Source organism: Neodiprion fabricii, chromosome 7 (assembly GCF_021155785.1).
Source record: "Neodiprion fabricii isolate iyNeoFabr1 chromosome 7, iyNeoFabr1.1, whole genome shotgun sequence".
Classification (NCBI taxonomy): Eukaryota; Metazoa; Arthropoda; class Insecta; order Hymenoptera; family Diprionidae; genus Neodiprion; species Neodiprion fabricii.
The window spans coordinates 23713310-23735164 of NC_060245.1; the positions used below are offsets into that span (position 1 = coordinate 23713310).

Consider the following 21855-nt stretch of genomic DNA (forward strand, 5'->3'; position numbering starts at 1 on the left):
ACCAACAGGAGAGAAATGGCGAGCGAAAAAGCACCTGCTGAAAAATGTCGAAAACACAGGTTCTCGTTTTTTGGCTGTAACTTTTGATGCGTTGATCGCAGCGTATTGGGACTGCGCCCAATCGATTTCTCTCGCAAAATCACGTCGGAATAGTGCATGAAAGAATTTATTCCAGCACTTTTCAAAATCGCGAAGATTTTCGCCAAAAATGCAAAGGGGTTAGCCTTGCTTTTTTTTTGGCCGAAAAATTTTGGGTCCCCGATTCGATTTATTTGACCTTTTCCTGACCAATTGGACCCTCAGGAACTCAGAAAACGCAGCGAAAAGAGCGTAGGACCAACAGGAGAGAAATGGCGAGCGAAAAAGCACCTGCTGAAAAATGTCGAAAACACAGGTCCTCGTTTTTTGGCTGTAACTTTTGATGCGTTGATCGCAGCGTATTGGGACTGCGCCCAATCGATTTCTCTCGCAAAATTACGTCGGAATAGTGCATGAAAGAATTTATTCCAGCACTTTTCAAAATCGCGAAAATTTTCGCCAAAAATGCAAAGGGGTTAGCCTTGCTTTTTTTTTGGCCGAAAAATTTTGGGTCTCCGATTCGATTTATTTGACCTTTTCCTGACCAATTGGACCCTCAGGAACTCAGAAAACGCAGCGAAAAGAGCGTAGGACCAACAGGAGAGAAATGGCGAGCGGAAAAGCACCTGCTGAAAAATGTCGAAAACACAGGTCCTCGTTTTTTGGCTGTAACTTTTGATGCGTTGATCGCAGCGTATTGGGACTGCGCCCAATCGATTTCTCTCGCAAAATTACGTCGGAATAGTGCATGAAAGAATTTATTCCAGCACTTTTCAAAATCGCGAAAATTTTCGCCAAAAATGCAAAGGGGTTAGCCTTGCTTTTTTTTTGGCCGAAAAATTTTGGGTCTCCGATTCGATTTATTTGACCTTTTCCTGACCAATTGGACCCTCAGGAATTCAGAAAAAGCAGCGAAAAGAGCGTAGGACCAACAGGAGAGAAATGGCGAGCGAAAAAGCACCTGCTGAAAAATGTCGAAAACACAGGTCCTCGTTTTTTGGCTGTAACTTTTGATGCGTTGATCGCAGCGTATTGGGACTGCGCCCAATCGATTTCTCTCGCAAAATTACGTCGGAATAGTGCATGAAAGAATTTATTCCAGCACTTTTCAAAATCGCGAAAATTTTCGCCAAAAATGCAAAGGGGTTAGCCTTGCTTTTTTTTTGGCCGAAAAATTTTGGGTCTCCAATTCGATTTATTTGACCTTTTCCTGACCAATTGGACCCTCAGGAACTCAGAAAACGCAGCGAAAAGAGCGTAGGACCAACAGGAGAGAAATGGCGAGCGAAAAAGCACCTGCTGAAAAATGTCGAAAACACAGGTTCTCGTTTTTTGGCTGTAACTTTTGATGCGTTGATCGCAGCGTATTGGGACTGCGCCCAATCGATTTCTCTCGCAAAATTACGTCGGAATAGTGCATGAAACAATTTATTCCAGCACTTTTTAAAATCGCGAAAATTTTCGCCAAAAATGCAAAGGGGTTAGCCTTGCTTTTTTTTTGACCGAAAAATTTTGGGTCTCCGATTCGATTTATTCGACCTTTTCCTGACCAATTGGACCCTCAGGAACTCAGAAAACGCAGCGAAAAGAGCGTAGGACCAACAGGAGAGAAATGGCGAGCGAAAAAGCACCTGCTGAAAAATGTCGAAAACACAGGTCCTCGTTTTTTGGCTGTAACTTTTGATGCGTTGATCGCAGCGTATTGGGACTGCGCCCAATCGATTTCTCTCGCAAAATTACGTCGGAATAGTGCATGAAAGAATTTATTTCAGCACTTTTCAAAATCGCGAAAATTTTCGCCAAAAATGCAAAGGGGTTAGCCTTGCTTTTTTTTTGACCGAAAAATTTTGGGTCTCCGATTCGATATATTTGACCTTTTCCTAACCAATTGGACCCTCAGGAACTCAGAAAACGCAGCGAAAAGAGCGTAGGACCAACAGGAGAGAAATGGCGAGCGAAAAAGCACCTGCTGAAAAATGTCGAAAACACAGGTTCTCGTTTTTTGGCTGTAACTTTTGATGCGTTGATCGCAGCGTATTGGGACTGCGCCCAATCGATTTCTCTCGCAAAATTACGTCGGAATAGTGCATGAAAGAATTTATTCCAGCACTTTTCAAAATCGCGAAAATTTTCGCCAAAAATGCAAAGGGGTTAGCCTTGCTTTTTTTTTGGCCGAAAAATTTTGGGTCTCCGATTCGATTTATTTGACCTTTTCCTGACCATTTGGACCCTCAGGAACTCAGAAAACGCAGCGAAAAGAGCGTAGGACCAACAGGAGAGAAATGGCGAGCGACAAAGCACCTGCTGAAAAATGTCGAAAACACAGGTCCTCGTTTTTTGGCTGTAACTTTTGATGCGTTGATCGCAGCGTATTGGGACTGCGCCCAATCGATTTCTCTCGCAAAATTACGTCGGAATAGTGCATGAAACAATTTATTCCAGCACTTTTCAAAATCGCGAAAATTTTCGCCAAAAATGCAAAGGGGTTAGCCTTGCTTTTTTTTTGGCCGAAAAATTTTGGGTCTCCGATTCGATTTATTTGACCTTTTCCCGACCAATTGGACCCTCAGGAACTCAGAAAACGCAGCGAAAAGAGCGTAGGACCAACAGGAGAGAAATGGCGAGCGAAAAAGCACCTGCTGAAAAATGTCGAAAACACAGGTTCTCGTTTTTTGGCTGTAACTTTTGATGCGTTGATCGCAGCGTATTGGGACTGCGCCCAATCGATTTCTCTCGCAAAATTACGTCGGAATAGTGCATGAAAGAATTTATTCCAGCACTTTTCAAAATCGCGAAAATTTTCGCCAAAAATGCAAAGGGGTTAGCCTTGCTTTTTTTTTGGCCGAAAAATTTTGGGTCTCCGATTCGATTTATTTGACCTTTTCCTGACCAATTGGACCCTCAGGAACTCAGAAAACGCAGCGAAAAGAGCGTAGGACCAACAGGAGAGAAATGGCGAGCGAAAAAGCACCTGCTGAAAAATGTCGAAAACACAGGTCCTCGTTTTTTGGCTGTAACTTTTGATGCGTTGATCGCAGCGTATTGGGACTGCGCCCAATCGATTTCTCTCGCAAAATTACGTCGGAATAGTGCATGAAAGAATTTATTTCAGCACTTTTCAAAATCGCGAAAATTTTCGCCAAAAATGCAAAGGGGTTAGCCTTGCTTTTTTTTTGACCGAAAAATTTTGGGTCTCCGATTCGATATATTTGACCTTTTCCTAACCAATTGGACCCTCAGGAACTCAGAAAACGCAGCGAAAAGAGCGTAGGACCTACAGGAGAGAAATGGCGAGCGAAAAAGCACCTGCTGAAAAATGTCGAAAACACAGGTTCTCGTTTTTTGGCTGTAACTTTTGATGCGTTGATCGCAGCGTATTGGGACTGCGCCCAATCGATTTCTCTCGCAAAATTACGTCGGAATAGTGCATGAAAGAATTTATTCCAGCACTTTTCAAAATCGCGAAAATTTTCGCCAAAAATGCAAAGGGGTTAGCCTTGCTTTTTTTTTGGCCGAAAAATTTTGGGTCTCCGATTCGATTTATTTGACCTTTTCCTGACCAATTGGACCCTCAGGAACTCAGAAAACGCAGCGAAAAGAGCGTAGGACCAACAGGAGAGAAATGGCGAGCGAAAAAGCAGCTGCTGAAAAATGTCGAAAACACAGGTCCTCGTTTTTTGGCTGTAACTTTTGATGCGTTGATCGCAGCGTATTGGGACTGCGCCCAATCGATTTCTCTCGCAAAATTACGTCGGAATAGTGCATGAAACAATTTATTCCAGCACTTTTCAAAATCGCGAAAATTTTCGCCAAAAATGCAAAGGGGTTAGCCTTGCTTTTTTTTTGGCCGAAAAATTTTGGGTCTCCGATTCGATATATTTGACCTTTTCCTGACCAATTGGACCCTCAGGAACTCAGAAAACGCAGCGAAAAGAGCGTAGGACCAACAGGAGAGAAATGGCGAGCGAAAAAGCACCTGCTGAAAAATGTCGAAAACACAGGTCCTCGTTTTTTGGCTGTAACTTTTGATGCGTTGATCGCAGCGTATTGGGACTGCGCCCAATCGATTTCTCTCGCAAAATTACGTCGGAATAGTGCATGAAAGAATTTATTTCAGCTCTTTTCAAAATCGCGAAAATTTTCGCCAAAAATGCAAAGGGGTTAGCCTTGCTTTTTTTTTGGCCGAAAAATTTTGGGTCTCCGATTCGATTTATTTGACCTTTTCCTGACCAATTGGACCCTCAGGAACTCAGAAAACGCAGCGAAAAGAGCGTAGGACCAACAGGAGAGAAATGGCGAGCGAAAAAGCACCTGCTGAAAAATGTCGAAAACACAGGTCCTCGTTTTTTGGCTGTAACTTTTGATGCGTTGATCGCAGCGTATTGGGACTGCGCCCAATCGATTTCTCTCGCAAAATTACGTCGGAATAGTGCATGAAACAATTTATTCCAGCACTTTTCAAAATCGCGAAAATTTTCGCCAAAAATGCAAAGGGGTTAGCCTTGCTTTTTTTTTGGCCGAAAAATTTTGGGTCTCTGATTCGATTTATTTGACCTTTTCCTGACCAATTGGACCCTCAGGAACTCAGAAAACGCAGCGAAAAGAGCGTAGGACCAACAGGAGAGAAATGGCGAGCGAAAAAGCACCTGCTGAAAAATGTCGAAAACACAGGTTCTCGTTTTTGGGCTGTAACTTTTGATGCGTTGAGCGCAGCGTATTGGGACTGCGCCCAATCGATTTCTCTCGCAAAATTACGTCGGAATAGTGCATGAAAGAATTTATTCCAGCACTTTTCAAAATTGCAAACTTATTCTGCAGTATTCAACCTTCCTCAAATACTTCATTCATTATACCTTGTGAGTTCGCAATCTATAAACGGTCTTGAACCTCTTGTTAGATATGAATATCACCTTTCATTTCGCATTTCAAAGTATCGCGATTGTTTGACTTTCGTTCATCATTTTACCACACATGTTGCACTGAGGCATCTCACTGTTCAGAAATCTAGCTTGTTAGATCAATGCTCCACGGTCGCTATAGTTACGTATATCATCCGTACACACGTTACACTGCATACTGGCGTTCACTCAGTTGTTTACTTCAATTCTTTCTGCACATGAAATTGACATCAGCTTGACGCCAAGGGGCCTGTGATTTAACCAATAAAGTGTTCGTTGTTAAGATTATTCGTATTTCATCTTGCTGTCGAAGGAACACGTTAAATTGAATATACACTTTGCTTACTCGTTTCTTTTATATCTGTGCAATGGTTCGGCTGCAAGTAAAGAAAGGAGATGAAACTCAATTTCTGTTCGACACCAGCGTCGAGACTAGTGTCGATGAGGTGATTAGCGACGTTACGACCATTTACAACGGTCGTTTAAAAGTCTCGAGAATTTGCTATGGTAAAAATGCGTTACAAGAATGCTAAAATATAAATATCATGAATGCTATAATAACCGTTTAATATGAAAATATGTAGAGTCAACAGAAAATATATTACACAATCCTTAATCAATCGTTGAAACAGAAATTGAAGAATTGATCAAGCATGGCACGATGCTGCCACACGATATGATGGGCCTGACTGACGAGCAAGTCGAGGAACTCAGGCTGAGAGATGAGTGGGGAGAGAAGTGCTGCCCTATGGGTGGCTGGACCATGAACAAGGATATCGTGGGTAAGTATCGAGAATCCCCCTTTTACCTCCGATATACTCAAAATCCTCTTCCGTAGGTCGTAGAAACGGCAAACAGCCAAACGAGAAAATGCGAGAAGTCTTGAAGAAGACGATCGACGAAGCTCGAGCGATGACTTCAAAGGTTCGTTTGTAACTGATCTAAGTATAAAGGTTTGTTAATGCACAATTAACACGTCCTTCACCATTACCGGCAGAAACTAGTGCAGCAGAATATATTAGTCACTCAAAAGACGGTCCAGACAGCTCTGGACAATCTGCGAGGTGCCGTCACGATCGTTTACCCAATGGGACTGCCACCGCACGACGTAATTCGCCAGGAATTTGAAAACACCGAGGATCTTAGTGGTACTCAAGCCTCCCTCGAGGTAAGCCCTAAAAACCAATAAATTGCAGGTGTGGCTGGATGTAATTTCACTGGGTTTCAGGATAACGACACGGTTATTTAGCCCATTTAATCCAAGCACATTTCTTCTGCTCCACAAGGTCATGGACGTGAATATGGCCCAACTCTGGTTCTCTGGCAAAGAGATGCTGCGGGGTAAGAAGGTCAAGGACTATCTTGGCCGGAACGAGAAGACTAAGGTTATCGTTAAGCTACACAAAAGAGGCTCCGGGAAGCCGGGAAGGGAACCAATCATGTCTGAAGATGAACGGAAGATGCTTATGCTGCACGCTTATAAACGCCAGGAACAATTCAAGGTATTCACTTTTGTATGTATATATAGCGATGGTTTCGTACGTACCAACCGCGGGTGAAGCGACCAAATTGTAGGGGTTGATAATGCAGCATGTAGGGGTAAACGCGAATTCTACCGTACGGTAACACGTTTGGTTATACGTAACAACGGTTGTTTGATGGCTCACCTTCATGAAAGTGGTGATCGATCGCCGATGAGTCCGTGTGTCACTTCATCGATCACTGCATACTTCATACCTATTGGTGACCGACGTGAACTTTCTATTCGTTTTGACTTTATCTTTAGCGAGGAAGCAAGAACAGTGATCACTGTCATATTGAACGCCGCTTATGGTGCCCAGCAAGAGAATGCACGGGATCATTCTCGGGCTGAGCTAAGCAGCAAAAGATTGTTTTTAATCAGTTTTAAACTCCGTAGAAAAATCGGACAGCCAGTAATTGCCAAAATTTGAATTCTATCGGTCAACGGAAGGTTGCAATCATAGCCGAGGTGGAGTCCAGGTGAACATTGCACCCGGCTGACCTTACGGTGACCTTCCGCCCTTCTGCGTCTGTTGAGCCTTGCAATCAATACTTACATATGGATGCGGTATAGTCTGAAAGGCGAAGGGTTGTGAGTATAGCTGCGCGCCCCAGAGTCCCTCTAACAAATGTTAAGAAAAAAAAACCGTAACCGTATAAAAAAGCCGTCCTGGCATTCGCAGAGTGTGACTTCTAACGCGAAGAAAACTAGACAACAAGGTAATCTAGAGTCGACAATACAAATCGACGATTCTTATCCATGATCCCGTAAACAAACAGGAGAGATCGATCACCCTTAGGTTTGTTCCATTCGCGAAAGCCCATCGAAACTCAAACAGGATTACAACGGTCACAACGATGGGGTGAAAAAAGTAGACCTGTCGGGGAAAAATCCACCCCATTTATATAACTTCTTTCATCTTTTTTACTTTTCGTCACGCCGGTAATTTTTTTCATGATACCGCTTTGTGCTTTCCGGAGAGAATTTGTTTCCAGAAAAATACTGGAACCTCCATCCCTCGGGTCCAATTTGTCGGACTTGGCTCAATCTACCTGGTTTCGGACAAAATTTCCCGCCACGAATCCGATGACTTTTCTAATCCGTTGGCTCCTAATTGGTGATTAGCGATGCTCTGTTTAGCACGCATTGTAACTCGGGTTCACTGATTTACCTGGCACGACGTGGTTTCGCGTGATTCGAGGGCGTTTGCTAGGAACAAGAAGAATAGTCCGAGGAGTCTTATCGACGGTTCAAACCAAGTTTTATAGTTTCGTGCTTCGTGATGCCGAATAATTACCCCTAGACCCTGCGGAACATCGTCTCTCGAGTTAAACCAGAACAACAGCCCTGTGCTATCAGTGCAAAATTGTTTTCACAATTCGGTGATCCGCAACCTCAAAGTGGAGAATAAATTGAACGACACAGAGGCGGAGATCTGGTACTTTTTATGCGGATAGTCGTATTCATCACACGTTCGAATGAATCTCAATTCAATTTAGCGTCTATTCTGCTGCAAGGTCGATAAAGAACTTGTGCGATACGTAGATTCCAGAGCCAGCTGTTTCGCGCTGTTGCGCTTATCGCAAACCACGCGACTCGTTCCAAATAGCTTCTCGGTATTTCAAAGATGCCAACCGACTGATATTCGTCTGTACATACCGGGGTTGACCTTTCCTCATAATTTATGCAAGGGGTGCATTACGGTAAAAGCTTCGCGAGGCTTCCATCCAACGTCGCTTCGTTTCTTTCCACTTTGTCGGAAAACTCTTCACTCAAGGAGAGCGGGTTTGCAGATCGTGTTACAAAATGCCACGGCTTTTCGAAATCCGATAGCTACTCATCGCGTCGGCGAAATGCGAGATCCTGAAGCATGCCACGATTTTAGCGAACGTGTAGCCAAACCGCACTGTAAATTTTTAGGCATTCGCCTGAATTATTTACGCGGGTGTGAATGATAGATCGCCTAGCTCTATCTCTGAGCAAAGTGGAAATATTTCGCGAATGCCTCAATAATATGTAAAATAATATTATCTCATAAGAAGACAGGGGTAGAAGTTTATCGGTACCTTTCGGGGATATCTGCGCGTTCGTAACGCACGTACGTAGTAATGCTCCTTGTCACGCGATTCAAACGCGTATTTTATGGCATCATGCATATAATATTATTACGGGATTACCGCTAGACCGACGAAAATGCGAAGCTCTCTTTATCCCCAGAGGAGTGTGCGATAAAATTTTATTTATGTAAGCGAATATCTGACGCAAGTAAATTTCAGTAAATTTATTTTCATTCATATGGACGCGGGAATTACGCATCCCCGGCATATACATATGCGGAGTACATAAAATTCATACGATATACAGTTATATAAAACACAGTGTTGCAGTACATACACGTATTACATGGTCAGGGTATGTAAAGCTATTGTATATATAGAGATGGAAATGCTCAGATTCATGTATGTATGTATACATATATATATATATATATATATATATATATATATATATATATATATATATATATGTATATTTGTGTGTGGGTGTATAGACAGTAAATATAACATCGAATTATCGTTAATAATAATCAGCGTTGTATAGACAGACGCAGAGCTCAGCATGATCAAACGAGAAGGCACATATAGTATAGAGTATAAAGCGTTACGATTTTTAGTACTTATCAAGGTAATTAAACAATTCACCATCACGTGTGGCGATCTTGTTCGAAACTTTCAATGGTTTGCATATGAATTAAATTTATAAATTATTTTCTAACAGATACTATTAAGCTGATAATATATTAGACGCAGTGAAACGTAACTTGTTCGTGACTAATTTTGCCAGGCTTGATTTTCTAGGAAATGGAAATCAATGCATCGTTATATTCGACACGCTTTCCAATCAGCTTCTTCTCCATCCTCTTTTATTTCTCTCTACTTTCACATTTTCATTTTTTAATATCTAACTGGAATTGCTACATCCGCGAAATATATTTAATAATATGGTATCTAAATGTATGTATACATACACATTCGATGAAGAACATGGATGATCAACAATATTCTTTTGCTTGTTTCTTCTACAACGTGCTGTACATCAATTTGCGCCAGTGATTGCAATACATCATATATCATATCGTATATATATATAAATATATATGTTATATATTATATATCTTTCTGAAATATGCTTTATACGTTATTAGCGTAATATATTAGATGTGAAACGAATATGCGGCGACAGGTTAGTTATATATTATTATTATTATGATATAATAATAAGATTCATTCTTTTATATATGTATTATTCGTTTTCGTTACATATGTATATGTATGTATATAGTGTATATAGGTACAGTTTGCATATGGAACGGAGTTGTACAATACTTTGCACATGTCGATCAGCCTTCCGACTTACAATCAGTTTCATCAGGTTGCGATGTATGGCAAATAAAATATGTTTGAAAACAAATCCATTCTCAAACGAGACATTTTTACGAAACAACAAATTTACAAACTGACATACTAGTTTCAAAAATACTTAACAATGTGCTGGTACTTTTCAAAAACAAGCCACACTACATAGAGGCAGTTATATTATAAAATAAACACCATTATACGTATTTATACACTTATATTTGTATGGAGGAAATTTTATACGGTCTCTAAAATCTTGTGTTGAGATGTTTTTTTTTTTTTCTTAACTTGAGACGGTACAGACCGGTAAATTAGATTCTACGACCAATTATTTTCGACAAACTTTCGCATACGTTAATACAACAAAAAGAAACAATTTCTCCGTGAACTCTTATTCTTTTATTCGTTTATTTCTTCTACTCATTAATTCTTTTTATCAAGGCAATTTAATATTCTGTTGAATAATTGTTGTACTGCAAGGGTTTTAGATATCGTTTCATTCGTTTAGATTCATTTCTGTTTCCGTTAACTGTGCAAATTGTAATCTGCACGATGTATTAAAAAAAATAATTCGCTGTAAACAGTCATCGTATGTTTGTTTCTTGATCGGACGAACGGTTTAAAAAGAATAGAAAAAAAAAACAATGAAGTGAGTCGTTACAAAAATGTATGTGTATATATAAATTTATATATAATGTATATTATACATAGAGTCACATGTATATGTGTGAATACTTTGTTTTTTTTTTGTTATGTTCAGTAGTACAGTGAAGGCAATGTAGATTGAAAAAAGAAAAATCTCAATCATCTTGGCCCCTTCATGGGTATCGTAGGCTAATTGTAAGCTTCTTTTTGCGTTATAGAAACGGTCGCGTCACGCGTTAAATTCGCAATGAAATTCCCTTACTCACCCAATTTCGATCTACCTTCAACCCCACGACGACTATAATCATACGTGACGATTCACTAGGCGTGTCCAATAACCGACAATAGTTGGGCGTCTGATCGGTGCATTACTCATCTTAGCATATTACCGACATGTATGTCCGGTGAAAATTCCACCGAGTCCGCAATCCGCGTCTGCGTCGACTCGACGCTTCGAATCATTCGTTCACTTCGAAGAGGAAAATTCTTCCGATCCTGATCGAAGCAACTGTCCTGGTAGGTCGATCGCAGTGAAATTGAGGAAGGCGGGTCGAGTCCCACAAGGCCCGGTCTCGACGGTTCCCTGAACGACGATGATTCGACGTTAATCGGGCAGATTAGACCAAAGGCGACGCTCAAAAGGAGTCTTCGATCTCGAGGTCGACGAGCGGCAGCCGTTCGTAAACAGCCGGAAGGCCCTGGGGACTCGATTTGGTCTGCTAAAGGGCCAGGGCCCTGATTTCGTTCTCGTTTGCGATTCCCTCCGGTGATCCTGGCGTCCCCTCGACCAGACCTTCGTCCTCGCTCTCCTTGTCCTGGGCCTCCGTGCAGTACCTGCACCGCATCTTGGCGTCATCGCCGACCCTGACCGACCTCGTTATTATCACCAAGGTGGTCAGGCTGACGACGAAGAATATCGAGGGCACTATTATCGCGATAAGAAGCTCCGTCCGAGTTTTTTCCAGGTCGAAACGCGCCACCACGAAGAACGAGTCGTTCTGAAATTCACACGAGAGTCGGTCATCTTTTCTCCTCTTTTTCAACCTCCCGTTTCTCTGTTCTCAGAGAAGCAAGGAAGTTATTGTAATCATACGGAAAATCGAAAGTTGAGGTTTTACTAGATTTCTACGTTTTGAAGTTTAGACAATCATCTCAAGTCATTTTCAGTCTTTTCCAAACTTAGAACCGATTACATTTTGGCTTTGATCAGTTAACTACTTTTTCAATTACTTGAATAACGAAATTGTATAAAAACAAATTGAAGTGATGACATCTTGAGAATGGATGAATGGATTTCAATGAAAGTTAATACTGCGAGGTTTTTTGGATCACTGATGATCCATTTTGATGATGAATCGAAGGTTAGACTTCCAAAATTTGTAATGGTGGATCCATTACAGTGGTTCAAAATAAAAACAAATCGTCACATTTTCATTTAATATGGTGTCCGAGGGCCTTAAAATCGTTAAACACGAATCTGAATTTTTAGTACGAAATTCGAATTGATTATTACTCTTTTTTTTTCTATGAACTTGGAACCTGCAGTGTGAGAACGGGAAGTTCCAAGCCCGCTTGTTTCTCTCTATTTCTTCGATTTCAACTCGATAACGGGTCAAAATCGCGGGACGCCAAATAAGTGACGTTTGTGCGTCGCGTAACTGAAATACCACCAACTACGTGAAACTGTATGACGAACGAGAATCGATCCAACGTTAAGGGTCGCCTGGAATTCCCGCACTCCGAAACCCTTTTACCGCCATGTTGCGCGGGAGAGTATTTTAACAATTAAGAGGACCTGAGCTTATTCAGGATAAAGGGATGAAGGAAAGGAGATACAGCGGCTTTCTGCCAATCAATAATTCTTAGATCAGCTCTAATTCCCGCATGTTTTTTGCGAATGCGAAGCAAACGAGTATATAATACGCGAGTCGTCTCCGTCTCGTTTTGCCACGCAATATTAGTACAAGCCGATAAAAGAAACGACATGATTGGGGGACGGGGGTCATAAATCCTGTCAAATGCAGAAGCAAGGTACGCCGGATTTTACGAGGCTTTTGACGTTTCTGCGATTCCGAAAACGGCCTATTTTGTTCAAGAAAATATGATCGTAAATACGGAAGAAAGGATTATTGGTAAAAGCAACAGACACTCGACTGTAATAACTCGAGTTGTTGAATGCTGAGGCTGAAACTCTCCGAGATACTCTCGCCTTAAATTGAATACCGCAATTCAGGAGTTTGAGGAGTTTGATCTGGTTGAGCTAACGCAGAAATTGTATCACGCGGTATAAGTTACTCGCAAATTGAATTTGTAAAATTGAAAGAGGTCGCCCGGGAGAGCGAAAGGGGTGGGCGAAATTTTATTCCTTTTTCCACTCGCATTTTTATACCTTCGTTTCGTTCAAGGGGAATTCCGCAAATTCCGTTGCGAATAACGAAGAGTATGGAGCTTGGGATATAAAAACAGAGAGACGACACAATCGATCATTTTTGCTTTTATCTCGCTGCAACCGGCCAAGTCCAAGGTCAATCAACCCGGAAACAGGGAACGGAAAAAGTCGAAAAACCGACGACGTTTGTGAGTCACCGGCGCCGACTCTCCGGAAAATCGAAGCTTCCTTTCATCCCCCATTCTTCAAAGTAGCGAAATCTTCCCGCGGCCATTCGCTCTCCCTTTTATATCCTCCGCAGATTAGGTCACGCGAATTTCCCCGCGGAAGAAAATCCAATCCTGTCGTTGAATAACCTCGATAAACAGAATCCACGCTCTCCACCCTCTACTCGATGCAATACATCTAACACTTATTTCTTCTACCTTTCAGGTAAGCCAGCGATATGTTGATTCGAGGAGACGAGTTTCAGACGGGTGAGTGAATTTTTAATCCAACAAAGAAAGGGGGGTAAAAATGTTGTCCCAGCCGAAACTTGTTTCGATATAATAAACGACAGTCACTGCTCGAATATGCATCCGCGATCGATTTCTCCGGATAACTCACAGCCGCCGATATTGAGAGATGATTACTTTTCCCTTGTCCTTAACCGTCGAGAGGAGAAAAAAGTGGAGACGCAAAGTTTGTTGCAGAAAAGCAAAGAAATTCTTTGACGAACTTTTCAAGTAAAAAAGTGATCTAAACGAAAAACGCAATTATCCGTCTTACAGACGTTCGTGTTTCAACTAACCTTGTTATAATAGCAGGGGTATCTGCTCTGCGCAGTTTTGTTGTCACCGTCCCTCCCATTGGTTAGTAAAAAATCCCGACACTCTCCCCTCAGCGTGTTTACACACCCTTCCAAATTGATGTAGAGCCTCGAGCTGTTATAGATGGTCAGCGATCTCTGGGACGGAACGTAAGAGTCCTCAGGATCGACCTGGCGACCCAAGTTCGCCTCGTAGATGTCAAGGAAGGTGGTGAAGTTCACGTAGGGATGAGGGACCTTCTCCTCGTCGATAAGAGACCCGTTCACGCAGTCCTCCGTCCTGAAACACGGAGTTTCGGTGATTGGTCGTCGAATCGACGATGTACGAAGAGTCTAAACTATTCAAACTATGCAAAACAACCGAAACCCCGCTTCGAGCTGATAGATATTTCAGAGGAGGATCTCGAAAGGAGGAAAACGAACGAGGGTGAAAAATGGCTAACCTGATAGCGTCCCCTTGCTTCGCGACGGTCAGGCAACTGGCGATAATCGAACCGCTCTCCTCGTCCCAGAATTTTACGGATTCCTCGAGCACGGTTCCGGGCAAATTGCCGTTGGCTCGATTCAGGGCTTTGGCGCTAGAGCAGCGGGCGGTGAAAATGTTGTCGTCCTGCATGAGGAAGACGTTGACACCGACGGTGGTTATTTTCGGGCAGTATCTGTCGCAGGAGAAGGGCTTCTTGATTTTGGTACACCGGGAGTGTTGGCAGCTGAAGAAACCGTTCAGCTTCATGTTGTCCTTCTCGCTGTCCACCATGATCCCGTCCGCCTTGTGGTGGCAGAGCATGAGCTCGCTCATGTTCGCACAATGGCCCAAACTGCAGTTGAACACACCGGAAAGCGAGCCGCACTCGCTACCGTTGTTGCAGTTGTAACGCTTGAGATTCGCCGTGTTTACCTGGAAGGCGAAAAGCGAAATGCAGGAAAAATTCACGCGGCGAACGATCGCTAACTCGATTATTCGAGTCCCCGAGGCGAAGGCTAATTGCATTTTCCGATACAGTTGCGATTCAGCGATAAATCGCTTCCTCTGATCAAATTACACGGAAATTTTAGGTACTCTCTCCTGCGGCTACGGTTAATTGGCTGTATGTGGATTTATGGGGGCGAAAATTTTCCCATTGGAAATTAAGCTGTTCCTGGCGTTGTTCGAACGTTGAGGACGGAGCGGGGTTGAAGTTCCGAATTTGAAAGGTTCCGGAAGCCCATGGTTCTGAATTATTTGGTGGCGAAGCTTGAAATAAAGAAATCAAACTTTGAAGAAACAACAAAGTCCCGAAACGCAAGATTCTGAAAATTCAACTCAAGATAGAGCAAAGTTCCAAGAAGTAGTGGGCGTGAAAAATCGGAAAAACCGAAAATCAGAATCACCAGGATCCTGAACGTAAAAATATCGAAATTTCACAAAGTCAGAAATTCAAGATGCTGAAAATCTTGGATTATTTGGAATTTCGGTGTTTCAGATTTTTGAATTTTCTCATTTCCGCACTTTGCAAACTTTTCGGATTTATACCCTTCCGGCATTTGGTGCTGTCGGAAAGTTACCCTTTCGGAACTTTGATGTTCCGACAAAGTATAATTTCTTCACTTTACGTTTCACCAGCAAAGAATTTGAAATTTGGCGTTTCCGCAACTTTTCAAATTCGGAATCACAACCCCGCCTACCTCAAAGACATAAGAAATCGAACGAAAAAATCGGGTCGATTTACTTTGGACACAATCGAGATGACAGGGATCGAGACGTGTAAACAGTTAAGGGAAAAAGCGAAAGGGCGAAAGAGCTTAACCATGATCCGGCAAAGCGACGTCACAGGCAGACGTCGCGTCGTCTTCTCAGAAGTAGCTCAGCCCGTGAGGTGAAATCAATTCGCCGAGAGCGAGAGAGGAATTTCAGGCACAGGCGTCGCGGCTTAACTCGGCACGGCGTTTCTCTAATTAAAGGTGAAAATTATTCATTCCTCGCCTACGGCTTCCCGGTACGAGGGTACGTGATATGCACGCAGATTGGAGGGCGGAAGTAGCCGGGTGGATGAAACAGCGAAGTTTACATCGCCGCTGGCAAGTTTCGAAAAATTAAAAACGCCGTTTTTGCATCGCGCGTACGCGTATCGATCCGATATGGAATTTAATTACCCGAATGCCGCTGTCATTAGCTAATAAACCAACACACGCGCCGACTCGTACAAGCCGGTTGAAACATTAATACCCTGCAGGGTGAAATTACCACCGGCCAAGGGAAAACTCGGAGTCGAAAACTCAGGTTTACCTCGCGGGTGAATCGCTGGGGAAAAGCGTAACGGCCTGTGTTTTTCTACTCCGAAACGAACTTTTCTACTTCCGCGTATATGTGTATACGTACACGTACGTGAAATACGTCGCTACGTTGAATGGCGGCAGTTTACCACGTGTCAAGGTCTCCGACTGCGGAAAAAATGCCGCTTATTAACTTCCGCGTCACGTAAAATAGTCCACCCCTGTCCCGTGACATCCCACTTTTCACAAATCCCGTTTATTGCCAACTTTTCCTACTCGCGGCGTTTGCCACGGGACCACGTATGAACACCATGACGAGTTTCGATGGGAGATTTTCGTCCTGAATTTTAACGCGACGGGAAATTTTCCAAATTCCAAACTTACGGCTGTTGAATAAATTTACTGTGAGAAAAAAAATTGTCGTATCGAAATGTTTTTTTTTCCTTTTCTTTTCTTTTCTAAAGTTCTTGCCACAGAACTGAAATATTTTTATTATCATGCGAAACGAGACCGACTACGGCTTGCCCTTTTAGGTTGAAAAGCGCTTCTGACGTAAGGTGACGACACTAAAAGCCTCGTTCGAAAAGTCCCCGCCGTTAAACTGCAAAATTGCTTCAACGACTGGCGTACTTCGAATAAAGCAGGTATCAAGAATTCGAGGCTGTAATTTTTTTCCAGAGGGGTCGATTTTATCTCTTTACGGTGTGACGCGTGGTTTCGTCTTTCGCGGTATAAAATCCGTCTAAAAAGGGATGACGAACTCGGTTGGCAAACACGTCATTCCTCCGTCACCGCGAGCCTCGAATCGCACGCAAGATACCTAAACACACATCTGGCGATGAATAAAATAGTTCCAACCAAGGTAAATTCGTCGAAGGTAACTCCGAAATCCCTGCATGCGATATTGCGATCAACGAATAAACAAGTTACGACGTGCGAAAATTTTAAATGAATAACGAATCTCCTTATTTCCGGATATCCCCGAGTCAGATACACATAAGCGAGTAAATGAACCGGATCGAAAAGGTCGGGAAATTAATAGCACTGTAGTCCAGAAGTGGATTAAGCTCCGTAATTGAGCTGGAGAAGAGCTCGGAGAAAATCTTCGCGTTCCACTCTCCGCGGGAAGATTAGTTTGTTTCGCACATTCTCTTTTTTCTAATTTTTTTTTTCATTCTTTTGTTCTCCCTCGGTACATAAATTCACCAGAACCAATCACCTGGTCAAACCTTTGAGTCACACATCATTGTGCCAGGAATTCGAGGAAATCCACGCGCTTAATCGTTAAATCTCACCTGCGGACAAGAGATGCTGGAGGTTCTGGTACAGTTTTGGAAAACAGCGTTGGTCCCGTTCCTCCTTACGGTCGCGTGAATTTGGGGACAAAAACCGGTCGTCTTTGTCAGACACCATTCGCCGCAGCTTGCCCAGGCACAATAATTCACCAGAGTTGTATTCACAGTCTGACACATCACCGGATCCGGTTCTATACCCGCGTTAAAAGCCCTGGAACAGGAATTACGAACATCACAGACCGGCACGAGCTTAACACGCGCTCCCGGGATGAAGGCCACCTGTTTTCTCTCAGGATTCGAATAAAGCCGGATACAACTTTGCGCGATTAATTTTCATCCGGTCTGCGAGGGATGCAACAGAAGCCAAAGTTCAAAGTTTTGCTGAGCGAGGAATTTTACATTTTCGATGATTTTTTTTTAAATCCAAATCGAGGATTGTATTTGAGAAATTTGGTTACTAGGTTTACAGAAACAGCGATTTCGCCGTTTTTCAGAATCTGGATAATAATTTGGTTCATTTCCACCTCAGGGAAGAAATTTCATCTTTTTTTTTTCCTTCCTTTAATGTTGGATCTTTAATTAAATTAAGCCCTGTAGGGTGAATTCATTCGCGAAGCAGGTATAACAAGCGACGTTGCGATAATGCGAGAGAATAAAAGTGTGTCAGGTATGGTGGGTCGATAATGATCATGCAATGCATACACGGTGGACGGCATCGTGGTTGTTTATTTTGAATTCCAATTTCGAATATGGAAGGGAAATAGGACAAAACAAACGAAACACACACACGCGCAAAAGGGTGATCGGCGTATTATGGATCAATGTTGTAGCGCACCAACCTGTGCGATGGCATGTAGATCGCAACGCTGAGGTAAACCAGAGCGACACAGCTTATGACGATAGTAAATTGACAGAGGCAGATACTTCCGCAGATACGACGATCCTGTTCGGGAATTAATCGCGGTTTGTACTTGCGACCCATTATTGAAGATTTCAGAATTTTACAGGCGAAAAAACTTCTCGATTTACACTCGGACTCGCTGCGATGGTTCAAATTGAAATAATTCAAAATATCGTAGTTTGTTCCAAGAAATAATTACGTCAAAAGCCAAAATAATAAAAAAACTTGACCACAATTTCAATTTTTTTTTTTTTTTTTTGTTTCTGGGACGTTTAATATTCCAGCCAATAAAACGATTAGGCGTTAGTCGGGGTGGAATTTCTGCGCTTTATTTGGAGGAATATGGAAAATACCGCGCGATCATCGAAACGAGGGGATTATTAAATTCTTGGTCGAGTTGCAGGAACTGGAAAGAAATTAAGACGCTTCTCGTCGCTTGGGTGGAGTTTCGAAACCACGTGTTGAGTTTATTTCATACTTTTTTTCTTCTCTTCTTCTTCTTCTTCTTCTTCTTCTTCTTCTTCTTCTTCTTCACCTGCGGTTATTATTTTGCGTCGCAAGCATACCGAAACCACTCCCTCGCACAGTGTTTTACAAAAACACAAACAACCGCACCCTTGTTTCACCCTCTGTCATCATTGCTGCAATTACTCGAAGATTAATTCTTCGCGGGTGAATCAACTAATCGTGGGAGTTGATTTTCAGAACTTACGCGATTTCATTTGTATAGAGGTATGTGGAATTTAAAAAAATTTTTTTTTTGTATTTTAGCGGAGACAATTTTATTAGGGATATACCCCAAAGGGAGGATTCAATTTTCACCTTAATTGTATATGTTTTAGAAAACGCGTAGTCTTATTAAAATTTCACGAATGTACAAACCGTACGTATTATCTAATTCGGAATTTTTTTATTCTATTTTATTTTATTTTTATTTTTTTCTTCTATCACGTACAGAAATATTCATACCCATCAGGTTGACACTTTGATTTCTTAATAATTCAATTTTGTGCGCGGGGTTTTACAATCGTTTCATGATCAAACCGGATTAAATATGGTTAAAAGTCTATTAAGTACGATTTGGCAGTTGTTGTTCGTTTTGGTTTCGTTTAATATTATGCATTACGTTACTTTTACTATCGAGGTATGTTAAGATTCACGCTCCCACGATCGGAGATAAGTGCGATTCGTCATCGGCGATGTGGCCGAAATTACGGTGAACGTCGACATGATGAGAAAGAAATCGTCGATTCACAGACAACCGTTGCCTCCCTCATTCCCGTCCATTTTAACGAAAATCGTAGGAACGCATGTCGGATCCGACTTGTACGAACCGCGCGCGCTCTAAGCCGAAGGAGAAATGCGAGTGATCCGAACCTGTTCGCGCCCTCGCGACTCTGCGGACTGTTTGAAAACAAGCCGAGCCGCCGTCCAGCTACGCGGGTGGAAAAGCTCTGCCACGAAAGCGAGCTTGCGCAAAGAGGGTGGCCGCCCCCGCCGAGGGGCGCGACATCCGACGGCGGACGAGTAGTAAGACTCGCCGATGCGTCCGACTGTATTTAAGAAATTATTGTGCCGTCGGTAAGTAGGATTTCTTTTCGCTTATTTTGTTGGCCCGACTCCGTTTCCGAGATAAACGGAGATAATTCGATGCAGAATTTTCCGCTCTACGCGATGGCCGAGTCATTTTTCACCTATCGATAGCGGTTTTCTCGAAACGCCGGCTATGCGGTTTAAAAACGACCTCAGATTTGAGTACATGAGGGTCGAAAATTTCGGAAAACAAAAATGCAGCCATATCCCGAATATTTTTAATTCAGACCTATTTTGACCGAAGAATTATATATTACATGCAAGCCGAAATTCTGAAAATTTCAGGCCTAAATTATTCCCGAGGGTTTATTCGGCAATAATTCGGTTGCGAAAGTGGTTTTTATATTCTTAAATTTTTGCCGACGGTCAAATTCCCTTGCGGATTTACTACAGACTGTTTCGACAGTTGAGTAGAGAGAAATCATTGATGGGTCCACGGTATGAAATATGCAATAAAAGTCAACCGTCGGAGTTGCCATTTTGAATAAATAACTGCTTCGTTCTATTCACATTTTTTGCATTTATTTATTTTTACTTTTCTAAGATATTTAAACAGCCATATTTTTCAAATCGATTTGTTACTGCGGTAAAATCGGAGGGTGATTATTAAAGGAATTGAAACTCAACGGTGAATATTTATTTGCGGAAAACGGAAAGAAGATTTTTATTTTATTTTTATATCATCGTAATAATTTCTTTTCCAATCTTTACATATTATACGTATATATACATCTGTATTCCGTGTTTGACAAGTCTTACAATAAGATTCATTATTATTATGGTATATTTACACTATAAGTCGCGCATATTAACTGAATTGATCGCATATTTTAATTTTTTATTTTTTTTTTTTACATCATATCATATATATATGTATATATATAATATTGTAACGTATTAACGTATTAGTATAGATGTGTCGTATGTACAAATCTTTTCTGGTTTCGTTAGCTTTAAAAATTTCCTCACGAAGCGGTGAACATTTTTTCGGTGAAATATTATCGATAGGTAAAACGCAATTATTACTATTATTATAAATCCGAATAATAGATTGAAGAAGTATAGAGCCAAATTCGCACAGCTAAAATACGCTCATTTCGGTAATTTTCGCCTAACTCTTCGCCTAAAGGTAGCTCATCAGATTTTCCCTCACCCAATTTTTATAACGTGTTGAATTACCATAGAAGTTAGATGAGTATATGTTTTTAAATTTATCGTTCTCCTGTAACGATTACGTACGGTGTGCGTAAAACAAAAAAAGAAAAGAAAAATTCTCGCTACGAACGCAGTTCGCTATTATTATGTATATTATACGGTGTCAAAATTTGAGCTATTACGAGAATACGTTATATTATTGAATGCATATGATAATATATTATTTCGGATTCACACCTCGCGTTAGCAACGTGATTGTGTATATAATAGTAATATGCTACTATTGTTAGAGAGCGCATGCATTTTTTTTCCGTTTTTTTTTTTTTCTTGTTCTTCAAATTCTCCTTGCTATATTTTTTTTTTTTACACTATTCTCCACCGAGTATTATATCACCCGTGTACCGAAGACAGAGAATTAATTAATTAAGTGTTATATATTTCGATAACCTGTAATTTTATTGGCACTAAACTGCGATATAACAATATGTGATTAATCTACGATGAGTATCTGACAAAAGTACTGACATTCAATTATTTTACGATTCCGGAATTAAAACTCAGATTGTCGGGGTTTCCGTAAGTGCGTTGGTGTTTTGAAAATTCTTAATTTCCGATTACTGATTACTTTTTCTCTTGTTTTGCGAAACCCGAAAACTTTCTCCGTTTGTTTTCGCACCTTACAAGAAGAAAGTACGCATTAAACTGTCAACGATAGTGCAATTGTAATTTTCTGGTACTTTTGATGATTCAAAATTCCAAAACGATAACGCGCGATATTAATTTATTGATTTCCCTTTACGCTGCGATTTGATTGTATCTGCGTGATTGAGCAAACGTTTTGTCAATCAATTGATTAATCAATAATCGACTTCTTTCTATAACGTAATGCGTATTCGGTCAAC

The 21855-nt window shown here is 41.6% G+C and overlaps 2 protein-coding genes across 2 annotated transcripts in view; one reads left to right on the top strand and one right to left on the bottom strand.

Annotated features, from left to right (window-relative positions):
* The first annotated feature begins 5278 nt into the window (after positions 1-5278).
* The window catches only part of LOC124186564 (cilia- and flagella-associated protein 298), a 39599-nt gene continuing 23022 nt past the window's right edge, over positions 5279-21855 (top strand). Inside the window, exons 1-5 of the mRNA XM_046578391.1 lie at positions 5279-5483; positions 5609-5758; positions 5815-5900; positions 5974-6144; positions 6263-6478. Coding sequence (XP_046434347.1) covers positions 5345-5483; positions 5609-5758; positions 5815-5900; positions 5974-6144; positions 6263-6478 — 762 coding nt within the window. The 5' untranslated portion in view covers positions 5279-5344. The remainder of the gene's footprint in view (positions 5484-5608; positions 5759-5814; positions 5901-5973; positions 6145-6262; positions 6479-21855) is intronic.
* Positions 10144-19622, bottom strand: LOC124186561. Its single transcript, XM_046578379.1, has 5 exons — positions 18144-19622; positions 17305-17515; positions 14200-14654; positions 13739-14036; positions 10144-11557 (listed from the first exon to the last, which is right to left on the bottom strand). Exons 1-5 carry the CDS (start codon positions 18284-18286, stop codon positions 11279-11281), a joined length of 1386 nt encoding a protein of 461 aa, XP_046434335.1. The 5' UTR covers positions 18287-19622; the 3' UTR covers positions 10144-11278.

Excerpts from the sequence above, each read along its gene's own strand:
- LOC124186561 (XM_046578379.1), bottom strand. The coding sequence starts at position 18,286 with ATGGGTCGCAAGTACAAACCGCGATTAATTCCCGAACAGGATCGTCGT. Across the intron at positions 14,037-14,199 it reads AAGCAAGGGGACGCTATCAG|GACGGAGGACTGCGTGAACG; the intron begins GTTAGCCATTTT and ends TCCGTGTTTCAG. Across the intron at positions 11,558-13,738 it reads ACCCCTGCTATTATAACAAG|AACGACTCGTTCTTCGTGGT; the intron begins GTTAGTTGAAAC and ends TGTGAATTTCAG.